The 12539-nt window shown below is 37.7% G+C and overlaps 3 protein-coding genes and 1 pseudogene across 6 annotated transcripts in view; all 4 read left to right on the top strand.

The window, feature by feature from the left end:
* The window catches only part of LOC104788145, a 5644-nt pseudogene extending 4685 nt beyond the window's left edge, over positions 1 to 959 (top strand).
* LOC104788144 (transcription factor PIF5-like) lies at positions 2627 to 5381 on the top strand. Of its 2 annotated transcripts, none has more exons than XM_010513833.2 (6): positions 2627 to 3103; positions 3399 to 3476; positions 3581 to 4313; positions 4421 to 4486; positions 4582 to 4938; positions 5033 to 5381. In XM_010513833.2, the coding sequence occupies exons 2-6, from the start codon at positions 3406 to 3408 to the stop codon at positions 5150 to 5152; spliced, it is 1347 nt and encodes a 448-aa protein (XP_010512135.1). In that variant the 5' UTR covers positions 2627 to 3103; positions 3399 to 3405; the 3' UTR covers positions 5153 to 5381. The 2 variants fall into 2 exon arrangements, with proteins under 2 accessions (XP_010512135.1, XP_010512136.1); XM_010513834.2 differs by lacking the exon at positions 2627 to 3103 and adding an exon at positions 3159 to 3313 and having other exon boundaries at positions 5033 to 5256.
* On the top strand, positions 5922 to 8923 carry LOC104788143 (polyamine oxidase 3-like). Its single transcript, XM_010513832.2, has 10 exons — positions 5922 to 6301; positions 6461 to 6576; positions 6813 to 6901; positions 7015 to 7128; positions 7225 to 7312; positions 7403 to 7488; positions 7583 to 7685; positions 7771 to 7868; positions 7951 to 8380; positions 8477 to 8923. The coding sequence occupies exons 1-10, from the start codon at positions 6262 to 6264 to the stop codon at positions 8774 to 8776; spliced, it is 1464 nt and encodes a 487-aa protein (XP_010512134.1). The 5' UTR covers positions 5922 to 6261; the 3' UTR covers positions 8777 to 8923.
* The window catches only part of LOC104788140 (pentatricopeptide repeat-containing protein At3g59040), a 4945-nt gene continuing 1676 nt past the window's right edge, over positions 9271 to 12539 (top strand). Inside the window, exons 1-7 of one of the 3 annotated variants that reach the window (XM_010513829.2) lie at positions 9274 to 9446; positions 9764 to 10079; positions 10355 to 10483; positions 11157 to 11567; positions 11689 to 11813; positions 11931 to 12029; positions 12097 to 12197. In XM_010513829.2, the coding sequence (XP_010512131.1) occupies positions 9391 to 9446; positions 9764 to 10079; positions 10355 to 10483; positions 11157 to 11567; positions 11689 to 11813; positions 11931 to 12029; positions 12097 to 12197 (1237 nt within the window). In that variant the 5' untranslated portion in view covers positions 9274 to 9390. Of the gene's footprint in view, positions 9447 to 9763; positions 10080 to 10354; positions 10895 to 11156; positions 11568 to 11688; positions 11814 to 11930; positions 12030 to 12096; positions 12498 to 12539 lie in introns of all 3 variants that reach the window. The other 2 variants (XM_019246121.1, XM_010513830.2) reach the window with 2 other exon arrangements.

The raw sequence follows: 12539 nt of genomic DNA, 5'->3' as shown, positions 1-12539 counted from the left end.
ATGTGGTTTTTAGATTTTATGAACAAATGGCTAAAATCTTCCAAAATCTGGTTTTCCTAAATACTAAGAAATCTATTTTTCTTAAAATCGTGAATGGCATAAAAAGTTGATTTTACAGAATCTAAAGCCAAAAACTGCACCAAAATCAGGTGCCATTCTTGGGGGTGTGGAAGGATCAAGAGGACATTACTCGAAGAAAATATGTGAATCCTTGGACCTATAGCTACCATGTTCTAAACTAAAGGCTAAAGCAATGTAATCTAACTCATGTTCCATTTGATCTTTGCGATCTCCTTAATTCTGGTACTTTCCACACAAAAACAAAAACAACAACAAAAACAAAACAACGAACAAAAACTGAAATTTGGGTTTTAATTAAGCAAACGAATAATGATTTTATAAATTCGTGAATTTAGTTCTTTTGCACAAGTTAATTAACTTCCAAAAAATAATTAAAATAAATATTTTGAAAACTTTTTGATCAACGAACGTTTGAAAATTCTTTTGCACAAGAAGTTTTAGATTTGAATAATCTTTTGTATATGGACCTTCAGAACTGTAATCATCACAAGGTCGGCCGCAGAGCAGATCGGAGAGACGGGAGAAAAGGCGATGGGAAAAGCGAGCGGCGGATTTGGAAATTCAGATTGAAAACTATAAAATTAACGAAGAACATCATATATTCCCCTCAGGTTGATTCTTTATCCACATACTTCCTCCGCCGCTTCTAGCCTTTCATACCATCAACCCTCCTCCGCCGCTAATCCGCCTTCCTGCACCGCCGCCCTAACGTTTCAGAACGGCCTCTTATAGATTTAGGGTTTTTTTTGTTCGGCCCTTTCTGGTAATTTTTATTTTAGATCAATACTGGGCCGAACAAATAGGCCCAATAAAACATCTCCACTGACCCAATACAATTCCTCTATGAATATAATTTGGGCCTTCTGCGATAAATTCTTTTTTTTTCTTTTTTCTTTTTTCTAATTTTATGTGATGTTACAAATATTTATGATGAATATACGTTTAATATATGGTTCTTTAAATACTTGACATATTTATTTATTAGTTCTATCTTCTATGGTTACTTTCACGTCTGGTGTCTTATTCGGTTCATCTATCGGTTAGAAGATGAAATTAATTATCCAACGAGGCGACGACTTATGCCGACATGAGTTTATTTGACCAATGACAATATAAATTCGAATACAGCGACACAATTTGAGGTTTTTTTAATACAATGACAATATTATTTAATTAGAAAACAAATTATGGTATGGATTTTGGGGTTTTATGAATTATGAACCAGTAGTGATATAAACAACCGTGTTTATCTTTTGCTTGATTCGGATAACTACGTTTTATATATGTATCGTCCACGACGAAACTATATTCTATCTATCAGTTACTTCATCCAACTCGCAACTTGCATGCAAAATAATTATCAAAAGAAATGTAGACAAAATAAAAGTTTCGACCAAGTGTTATTATATATTATTCAGTAATTATATCACTAAACTATAGTCATATTTAATTAGAATCATATGTTTTGCAATATACTACATATACAGTAGTATATGGCTGGAAATAAAACTTATTGTTTACTTGGCTTATGGCTTATGGCTTTCGATAGCTTTGAATGGACGCGCTATTACAAACTCGTCTCTTTCGTGGGAAAAGCAAATAAAGGGCCATAATCTTTTAAGGAAAATGTCTTCTTTCGGTGGTGGATGCTTTGTTTACAATGCGCCCGCCCACTATACATGTCGACTTGTAAGTTGCAATGTAATCTTTTCAAGTACTTATCAATCATATTATGTTGTTTATCCTTAGATCGGTAGGCGTTTATGGACATTAAACGATAAGACTGATGTGATAAGGGTTCAATGCTGGTCTAGTAGTTAAATAAAAAAAATTGTGATAAGGATTCGGAAATCAATGTAAGCATAATTTTGGTGGACCATTATTTGTGGTCCATGACAACCAGTCACAAAGAAGGTCCACAAGTTAGCATTACGACGACGTATCTATTATGCGATTGCATATTTACGTTAAAAATTGTGATTATTATCCAAAACTTTGTACTTAGTTTGCTAAAAAGAAGGTGTTTTAGTCCTTTATAGTGTAATCAGGTGTTTTAAATTCCAACCAAATTTATAATGTCAACTAAAGAAGGGAATCGTATTCATAACACAAAAAAAACTTACGATCGTACGTAGTAGATTTTAGTATACAAGTCAACATGTGAAATAAATGCGATGTGGAAATTTGCCGGGGAAATAATGATGATTCCTCGAGATAAATTTCCGGTAGGTTTCGAATGAGACTCTGACAAAAACAAAAACTGAATTCAGATAAATTATATATAAACCCTTCTTATACTATTCATAATATATAGTCAGTAGATGTAGATGATAAACTCATCAAAGCATCGTAGAAAATAGAGAACTTCAATTTGTTTACTTCTATAGACAGATACTAGTCGATTGAAAGAAACATATGATAAGTAGGAGGGCGTGTGTGATTTGACAAAAAACACCCTTAATCATTGGTCAAGACTTCAAGACTCATCAAATTAAAAGAGAGTGTTATCTGCAGATAAGGTACAGATCAGAAACCACCTCTAGAAATCGAGCAATAGATCTCTCTCTTACTCTCACCCTTCATCACAGGACAAGATGGTGGGGTCCAAGTAACTCTTAACTCGTTGTCCGACAATTCGACACGTATCGTTTATCCTGATATGTTTCAGTACTATTGCCCCCACCGAATCATTATCTCCTCTCGCTCCTCCCCTGTGTAATCTCTCTGCTGCTTCCCTCTAGCCTCTTGTCGCTTTCTGTCTGAACCTGGCAAAGAAACCCTCAGCCTCTCTTTCTTCTTTCTCTTTCTTTGTGTTCTCTGTTCTGTTACTAACTTTCTTCTCTCAGTTTCTGTACAATTTCCTTTTCTATAGAGAGCAAAAAAACACCCCATAAGGTTTGTGTAAGGAGAGAGAATCTTTTGTTCTTCTTTCCCTTTTTTTTTTTTTTCTCTCCTATCTAGCTCGATTCTGTCACGTATAATCTCGCTAAATCTTCTTTTCACTCAGAGGCTTCTAAATCTGGTAATTTCTTTTAAGGCTTTTGGTTCAAATAGTTTACTATATATAGAATTAGTTGCCTTATTTAATCATTCCCTCCTTGATTGCTGGAGAGTGGGTTGTTTCGTTTTAATTATTTTCTAATGATTATACTGTTGTTGGGATTTCCATAAGTTGATTGCTTTCATCATCCCTTTTTGCTCCTCATGTACAAGCTCCTGTTGTTAATCATTGGTATATTGTACTAATCATAAATCAAATAATTTCTTATTCACTTACAAAAAAAAGTAATATATTCTTATTTGGGTGTCTTTTACAGATCAGACATGGAACAAGTGTTTGCTGATTGGAATTTTGAAGATAATTTTCACATGTCCACTAATAAAAGATCAATCAGGTATATAAAATATTCACAAGTCAATTATTTTATAATTACCAACTTCGCTTTTTAATTAACTACAAATCAATTAAGTATGTGCGTTTGTTCATGTTTTGGGACAGACCAGAAGATGAACTAGTGGAGCTATTGTGGAGAGATGGCCAAGTAGTTTTGCAAAGCCAAGCTCGCAGAGAACCATCAGTCCAAGTCCAAACCCACAAACAAGACACCCTAAGAAAACCTTACAACATTTTTCTTGACGACCAAGAAACAGTACCAAAGCCTAATAACAACGCTCTTCTTGATGATCAAGAAACCGTCTCCTGGATCCAATACCCTCCCGATGACGTCGTCGACCCCTTCGAATCTGAGTTCTCCTCTCATCTCTTCTCTACAGTCAATCACCTCGACAGTCCAGAGAAGCCACGGTCGATCGAAGAGACAGTTAAGAACGAGGCTCAAGCCATGGCTCCTCCCAAGTTTAGGTCCTCTGTTATAGCCGTCGGGCCGAGCCATTGTGGGAGCAACCAGTCTACGAACGATCATCAAGTGACTACGCTCCCGGTATCTATGACTGATAGAAGCAAGAACGTCGAAGAAAGACTCGAAACTTCCTCCGGTGGCTCGTCCGGTTGCAGCTACGGACGGAACAACAAAGAAACCGTTAGTGGAAGAAGCGCAACCATTGACCGTAAAAGAAAACATGTAATGGACGCGGATCAGGAATCTGTCTCTCAGTCAGATGTACCTTTGACCTCAACCGATGATATTCAAGTCACAGGAAACAAATCGAGCCAACGGTCTGGATCTACACGAAGAAGCCGTGCAGCCGAAGTTCATAATCTCTCAGAAAGGGTATGTTATGTTATGTATATATATGCACTTCTGTCTTTATTTTAAGAACCAATCGATAAGTTTTAAAATTTTGCTAAATATATTTTTGTGATCTTCATGTATTATAGAGGAGGAGAGATCGAATCAACGAAAGAATGAAAGCTCTTCAAGAACTCATACCTCATTGCAGTAAAGTAAGTTGATGAAACATATTAAAAAAAAGGACTCATAGAAATAATGATAATGATGAAAGATTGATTAATGGTGTGTTCTTGGTTGGTGTGTGTAGACAGATAAAGCTTCGATATTGGATGAAGCAATTGATTACTTGAAATCACTTCAAATGCAACTCCAAGTGATGTGGATGGGAAGTGGAATGGCGGCGGCAGCAGCAGCAGCAGCAACGACTCCGATGATGTTTCCAGGCGTACAATCATCACCGTACATTAATCAAATGGCTATGCAGAGTCAGATGCAATTGCCTCAATTCCCGGTTATGAACCGGTCAGCTCAACAGAACCATCCCGGTTTAGTATGTCAAAACCCGGTTCAACTCCAGCTCCAAGCACAGAACCAAATCCTATCGGAGCAGCTAGCTAGGTACATGGGCGGTGGGTTCCCTCAGATGCCGCCGGCGGCGAATCAGGTCAGTTGCAAAAACGGCATCGTTTTCGAGGAGCGAGATAGATATTTTAATAGATTTAATATCTGACATTGTCATGTTTAAAAATTAAATGCAGGCAGTGCAACAACAACAACAGCCAACGGACATGATGAGATTTGGGTCTCCAACGGGACCGCAAAGTCAACTGTCGGCACCGGCTTCCACCGACAGTCTTCGTATGGGTAAAATAGGCTGACGTGGCGTATAACATTTATTTTTATCGGCGATTATTATTATTCTTACGGCATATATATCCCATTTTTATTTATTTTTGGTCGGGATGAAAAAAAAAGCTTTAAAACAAATGTATTATATAGATCCAATAAGGTAGCGTTAGCGTCCATACTTTATGTATAACTTATTTAAACAGTACAATAATATATCAATCAATCAAATGTTGAGAAATAAGAACAAACATACATATATTTTTGTTCAGAAATTTGCATCAATCTTTTCTTTTTTTACTGTTACGTATTCTCTCAGATTAATATGTTCTGATCAAGAGCTTTCAGAAAAACAGGCATAAAAGGCTTAGATGGGCCTGCATTGACACTCTCATGGGCTTTTTTTTGTTGTCTGGCCACATTTAGCCCGTATTTATGCTCCCCTTTAACGTACACGCGATTATAAAGAAAACGGAAAACGTTAACGTGATTTACTTAACCACGATTCATACGTAACGAGTCGTCGAGTCCCATACCTTCAACTGCTACTACTAGCACTCAGTTTATAATTTCCCAACTAATTATTAGGACGGTGGAACCAAATTAACGATTCACTAATGACACGTGTCATATATCGAGGGCGAGTTCCTCCTGACGAAACACCCAAGCGCGTAGGTTTCCAAAAGCAAAGTATAAAACAAAAAACGTATAAAATATCAAATAAATAACTCAACCAATCAAAGTAATACACCTCAGCAGTCTCAAACCAACACGATTTTATTTATTAATAATAGAAAAAGCTGCGACTCACCTTGTCCTTGGCCTCTCTCTCTCTCTATCTCTCTCGATCGCTCTTTTGATATCTTCTTATTGATTTTGGCCTCATTGTTTGGGAGAAGAACTCCGATTCTGATCTAAAATATTGTTTGCAGAAATCGCAAAGCCGCATGAAATTGTATAGAAAACTAGGTTTTACATCTCCGATTTCAAATTACTTGAGTAATTATAATACGTGTCTTCTCATCTCAATTCTTAGTTTTTCTCCTCAATTGCCGATTTCGCTCCTTCTCTTCGAGCAGAAATCGTTAGATCCTTTATCTCGAGAGAGAGAGAGAGAGAGTAATTAATTACTTGTTGAATCATGGAGTCTAGAGGCAAAACTAATCGTCAGCTGCGTAAAGGTATTACCTTTTTACTTTTTTTTTTTTTTGTTTCGTTTTGAAATCTTAATCCTTTTGTGAGACAATGAAATTTAGGTTTTTTTTTTTTGTTTTTCTTTTGTAAGGTATTATTATTTAATGGGTTTGAACTGTTTCGTATGTTTGTTTGTGTTTCAACAGCTGTTTGTGTCTCAACCGAAGAGAAGATTAAGAAGAGTTCACCTTCAGTGATAGTGATTGGTGGTGGTATGGCTGGGATTTCAGCTGCTCGCACTCTTCAAGATGCTTCCTTTCAGGTCTGTCTGTCTGCAATCTCTTAGGTTTACTACAATGTTGTGAAGATGAAAGTGATGTATAAGTATGTTTCAGGGTCTTTATTTTACTCTTTTGTCTTCTTTCCTTTGGCTGTCTGCAATCTCTTTATTTACTACAATGTTGTTTAGAGAGTCATACAAGTGATACAAGTATGTTTTGTTGTATCAAGTGCAGAGTCTTATTACTCTGTGTCTCTTCTTTCCTTTTTTTTTTTCAGGTTGTGCTATTGGAGTCTCGTGATAGAATTGGTGGACGAGTTCACACTGATTACTCTTTCGGTTTTCCAGTTGATCTGGGTGCATCTTGGTAATTTCATGGCTCTCTCTCTCTCTCTCTTACCCTTGTTTTTTTCTCACTGATTCATGTTTGGATCTTTTTTTTCATTGATGCTAACTAAGCAACATCTTTTTTTTTTACAGGTTGCATGGTGTTTGTAAAGAGAATCCTTTGGCTGCAGTTATTGGTAGATTAGGATTACCCCTTTATCGTACTAGTGGTGACAATTCAGTTTTGTATGATCACGATCTTGAAAGGTGTGTAGTACAACAGTTTCGGATAATCTAAATGTACATCTTAACATATCTTTTCTATTTGTTTTGAACTCATGGTGCATTTCTGTTTTTCTGCAGCTATGCTCTATTCGATAAGGCTGGTAACCAAGTCCCTCAAGAGTTGGTAACTCAAGTTGGCGAAAAATTTGAGCACATTCTGGAACAGGTGTGTGTACTTGGTGTTTAATTTTTCTTTAGTTGTGTTTCTAGTTGTTGCGTATCTTTGATTAACTAGATAGTTGTTTCACAAATGCAGATCTGTAAAGTCAGGGATGAGCAGGATGAAGACATGTCAATCGCTCAAGCCTTTTCTATTGTATTCAAGAGGAACCCTGAATTGAGGTATGGAAACATATTGTCTCAACTCAATCCTTTGATTTTTGTTTTTATCCGCTTTTATATTTGTTGCATGCTCAGTTAGATTTTTTGATTTCAGGTTGGAGGGGATTGCCCATAATGTGCTTCAGTGGTACTTGTGTCGCATGGAAGGATGGTTTGCTGCTGATGCTGAAACCATCTCGGCAAAGTGTTGGGACCAGGTTAGTAACTAGATTACCTGTCTTTCTCAGTTCAGTGGTTGACGTATGTTCTGGTTTCTTGATGTTTCAATTAAAATATTCACAGGAAGAATTGCTGCCCGGTGGACATGGTCTTATGGTTAGAGGGTATCGCCCTGTTATCAACACTCTCTCAAAAGGTCTTGATATACGTCTAAGCCACAGGTAAAATTTGTTTCTCAAAGGAGTTTCCACCTTTTTTTTCCTAGATCTGCAGCTGAACCTTATTGGCCTTTTGTTTTGTCAGGGTTACCAAGATTGTAAGGCGTCACAGTGGAGTTAAGGTGACTACAGAGAAAGGGGACACCTTTGTTGCGGATGCTGCAGTCATAGCTCTTCCTCTCGGAGTCCTAAAGTCAGGAACGATAACATTTGAACCAAAGCTTCCACAGTGGAAACAAGAAGCTATCAACGATCTCGGTGTAGGAATCGAGAACAAGATCATATTGCACTTTGACAATGTATTTTGGCCAAATGTAGAGTTTCTAGGAGTGGTTGCAGAAACTTCCTACGGATGCAGTTATTTCTTGAACCTGCATAAAGCCACTAGCCATCCTGTCCTTGTTTACATGCCGGCTGGTCAGCTTGCTAGAGATATCGAGAAAAAATCTGATGAAGCAGCTGCAAATTTTGCCTTTTCGCAACTCCAGAAAATTCTTCCAGATGCATCTTCACCGGTACTGCTCTAAACCTATCTTTCTTATACCTCTAAGTCTCTATATATCTTTTTGCCAGTGTACAAAGCTTTAATGGTTTTTTGTTGATGTTGGCAGATACATTATTTGGTATCAAGGTGGGGATCAGACATCAATTCATTAGGATCATATAGCTATGACATGGTGAACAAACCTCACGACCTCTATGAGAGGCTGAGAGTGCCATTGGATAACCTATTCTTTGCTGGTGAAGCCACTAGCACGAGCTACCCGGGATCAGTGCACGGTGCTTATTCAACCGGACTGCTGGCTGCTGAAGACTGCAGGATGCGTGTGCTCGAGCGCTATGGAGAGCTTGAGCATGAGATGGAAGAGGAAGCTCCTACCTCTATCCCTCTTTTGATCTCCCGTATGTAATTTAAAACCTCGGGTTTTGATTTATAGTTTCCATATGGGAACTTTGTTACACTGATTTGATTTCATGTGATAAAGTCATAAAACTGAAAAACAAAACAAAGAAAAAGAAGCTTATGAGATTTCACTAGTTCTAACTCTTTGAGCGTATTAATACCTCTCTTTTTTACTTTAAAAACCTAATAAGTCCAAGTCAACTGTGCAATGTTGTTGATTAACTCTGTAATCCATCTGATCCAAGAACTATACCAAGCGCAATCAATCTTTTACTTTCATCTTTCTTTCTAATTTTTACAACACATTTTCATACATTCATAAGTACATAACCTTACTCAATTTGAGACTAGACGAGAGTTTTGAACCAATAGCTGTTAAACGATGTCGTAAACTCGAGTCATATATGTAAATATCAGGTGTTGATATGGGCATTATCGACATGATGAAAGCCTGCCTCCATTTTTTGGGAGGTCTAATTTCTTTTCAATTGAAATTAATTAAAAAAATATCCACTTTGAAGTTTTAACTTTATAAAGATAAGAGAAGAGAGTAGCTTTCTTCTTCTCCTTCGTCTTGGTTGCTGCGCGACGAACAGAGAGGAGAAGCTGCGAACTTTATAAATGTCACAGACTGTAATTTTCAAGCCGTTTGTCTCAGTTCCATCAAGTAATCACAGGTTTCCTTTTCTCTTTCCCATCTACTTCTTTACCTTTTCAAAACTAGTTTCTCATTTGGGGGGTCTTCTTAGAATTGCTTTTGTTCGTTTCCATTGACCGGTTGGGATAATTCTATGTAAAAAAGGAACTGCCTTTTCCAAATTTCATAGTTATATGGTGGGTTTCGTCGAGTTCAATCGATTGGGTAAGCTTTAAGCTGTGTGGGGTTATTATCTGAGGCTAGTGACTGTTAGGGTTTATGTTCTTTTCTATTTAAGCTATTAAAGTTTTGGTTTTTAATTTACAAATTCGTCTCTGTGTTTTGTGTTTGTGTCAGTCAGAGGAACCTACAGAACAATAGAATCAATGTTGGTGTTAAAATCCAAAACCGATTCAGAGTTGTTTGTATGGGAATGCTGGCTCCAAGGAAGTTCCTGCAAAAGAGGAGGAAGATGGAAGTTTTTAAGGATGCAGCTGACGAGACGGATCAGAAGAGATGGAGAGGGCTAATGCTAGAGATTGAATCGACTGGTTCTGCTGTTCCCGTGCTTAGGCAATACAGAACTGACGGTGACCAAGGTCTTCCCAGGGATCTTGTTTTGGGTACTTTGGTTAGATTTAAGCAGCTTAAGAAATGGAACCTTGTCAGTGAGGTATGGACACTAATGAATTTGACTCCCTTTTTATGTTTTTTTCTTTTCAAATTTGGCTGAACTAAGTTCATGAAGATGTGTCATCTTAATCTGATATTGCGGATTTCGATATTTCTGCTGCCAAAAAGATGTGTTTGTTGTCATTTATACCTGAAGAGTTACTCTTACTCTCAGCAATGTTAGACTGTTGACTATTGCAAGCGCTTAGTTTTGACGTTTAGAAAGTCTTCGAGCTGTATCTGATATGTGGTTACTTCGTTTCTTTTGTAATCCAGATTCTTGAATGGCTTAGATACCAGAACTGGTGGAACTTCAGCGAAATGGATTTTTTGATGCTCATTACAGCTTATGGGAAACTAGGAAACTTCAACGGAGCTGAAAGAGTTTTGAGCGTACTGAGTAAGATGGGCTCGAGTCCAAACGTGATTTCTTATACCGCTCTCATGGAGTCTTATGGGAGAGGAGGCAAATGCAACAATGCTGAAGCGATATTTCGGAGGATGCAGACTTCAGGCCCAGAGCCTTCTGCTGTAACTTATCAGATTATACTTAAGACTTTTGTAGAAGGGAACAAATTTAAAGAAGCTGAAGAGGTTTTTGAGACTCTTTTAGATGAGAAGAAATCCCCATTGAAGCCGGATCAAAAGATGTATCACATGATGATATACATGTACAAGAAGGCTGGAAACTATGATAAGGCTCGAAAAGTATTTGCTTCAATGGCTGGGAAAGGAGTTCCCCAGTCTACTGTCACTTACAACAGCCTTATGTCTTTTGAAACTAATTATAAAGAAGTTTCTAAGATCTATGACCAGGTGACCTGAATGATCCCTTCTTTTAAATAGTTAGTATACACTAGAAACACCACCATTGAGGTATGCCATGGCATGTAATAGTAGTGATCTAACCCTTTTAACTGAATTCTCAAATTTTCAGATGCAAAGATCTGGTATACAACCTGACGTTGTTAGTTATGCTTTACTTATCAAAGCATATGGAAGAGCCAGAAGAGAGGAAGAAGCTCTATCTGTTTTTGAAGAGATGCTTGATGCTGNAGTTTTGAGCGTACTGAGTAAGATGGGCTCGAGTCCAAACGTGATTTCTTATACCGCTCTCATGGAGTCTTATGGGAGAGGAGGCAAATGCAACAATGCTGAAGCGATATTTCGGAGGATGCAGACTTCAGGCCCAGAGCCTTCTGCTGTAACTTATCAGATTATACTTAAGACTTTTGTAGAAGGGAACAAATTTAAAGAAGCTGAAGAGGTTTTTGAGACTCTTTTAGATGAGAAGAAATCCCCATTGAAGCCGGATCAAAAGATGTATCACATGATGATATACATGTACAAGAAGGCTGGAAACTATGATAAGGCTCGAAAAGTATTTGCTTCAATGGCTGGGAAAGGAGTTCCCCAGTCTACTGTCACTTACAACAGCCTTATGTCTTTTGAAACTAATTATAAAGAAGTTTCTAAGATCTATGACCAGGTGACCTGAATGATCCCTTCTTTTAAATAGTTAGTATACACTAGAAACACCACCATTGAGGTATGCCATGGCATGTAATAGTAGTGATCTAACCCTTTTAACTGAATTCTCAAATTTTCAGATGCAAAGATCTGGTATACAACCTGACGTTGTTAGTTATGCTTTACTTATCAAAGCATATGGAAGAGCCAGAAGAGAGGAAGAAGCTCTATCTGTTTTTGAAGAGATGCTTGATGCTGGTGTAAGGTCAGTTTTTTGGATTTCGCTGGTTTCCAACAACTAATTTTTTGCTGCTATAGCTGATGAGTTTAGAAAGTAGACCTCTCTTTCGGATATATTATATGTCTTTTCTCGTTTTTTCAGGCCGACACATAAAGCTTATAACATTTTGCTTGATGCATTTGCTATTTCTGGGATGGTGGAGCAAGCAAAAACTGTCTTTAAGAGCATGCGGCGGGACAGGTAAATAATACTTCTGTCATGTTTGCTTGTTTCAGATTGATAAGCAATTAACATGTTTCCCTCGCAGAATTTTCCCGGATCTCTGGTCCTACTCAACTATGTTATCAGCATATGTGAATGCCTCTGACATGGAGGGTGCTGAGAAATTCTTCAAGAGGATAAAAGTAGATAAATTTGAACCGAATGTAGTCACCTACGGGACAATGATAAAAGGGTATGCAAAAGCGAATGATGTTGAGAAGATGATGGAGGTATATGAGAAAATGAGGTTAAGTGGCATCAAAGCGAATCAAACCATCTTAACAACTATCATGGATGCGTCTGGGAGGTGCAAGGATTTCGGGAGCGCTATTGGTTGGTATAAAGAGATGGAGAGTTGCGGGGTACCACCTGATCAGAAAGCTAAGAATGTGCTTTTATCATTAGCGTCAACTCAAGATGAGCTAGAGGAAGCTAAGGAACTTACTGGTCTCAGAAATGAGACAACAACCATTATTGCTAGAGTTTATG

This window comes from Camelina sativa, chromosome 5 (genome assembly GCF_000633955.1).
Source record: "Camelina sativa cultivar DH55 chromosome 5, Cs, whole genome shotgun sequence".
NCBI classification, from domain to species: Eukaryota; Viridiplantae; Streptophyta; class Magnoliopsida; order Brassicales; family Brassicaceae; genus Camelina; species Camelina sativa.
The sequence above is the reverse complement of the archived record's forward strand: the minus strand, read 5'-3'. Positions and strand labels throughout refer to the sequence as shown.

What these genes read in the sequence shown, in the direction of transcription:
- LOC104788144 (XM_010513833.2), top strand. Translation starts at nt 3,406, where the DNA reads ATGGAACAAGTGTTTGCTGATTGGAATTTTGAAGATAATTTTCACATG. An exon ending in TCATACCTCATTGCAGTAAA is followed by an intron (nt 4,487 to 4,581) that starts GTAAGTTGATGA and finishes TGGTGTGTGTAG; the next exon opens with ACAGATAAAGCTTCGATATT. An exon ending in TGCCGCCGGCGGCGAATCAG is followed by an intron (nt 4,939 to 5,032) that starts GTCAGTTGCAAA and finishes AATTAAATGCAG; the next exon opens with GCAGTGCAACAACAACAACA.
- LOC104788143 (XM_010513832.2), top strand. Translation starts at nt 6,262, where the DNA reads ATGGAGTCTAGAGGCAAAACTAATCGTCAGCTGCGTAAAG. An exon ending in TAATCGTCAGCTGCGTAAAG is followed by an intron (nt 6,302 to 6,460) that starts GTATTACCTTTT and finishes GTGTTTCAACAG; the next exon opens with CTGTTTGTGTCTCAACCGAA. An exon ending in TATGATCACGATCTTGAAAG is followed by an intron (nt 7,129 to 7,224) that starts GTGTGTAGTACA and finishes GTTTTTCTGCAG; the next exon opens with CTATGCTCTATTCGATAAGG.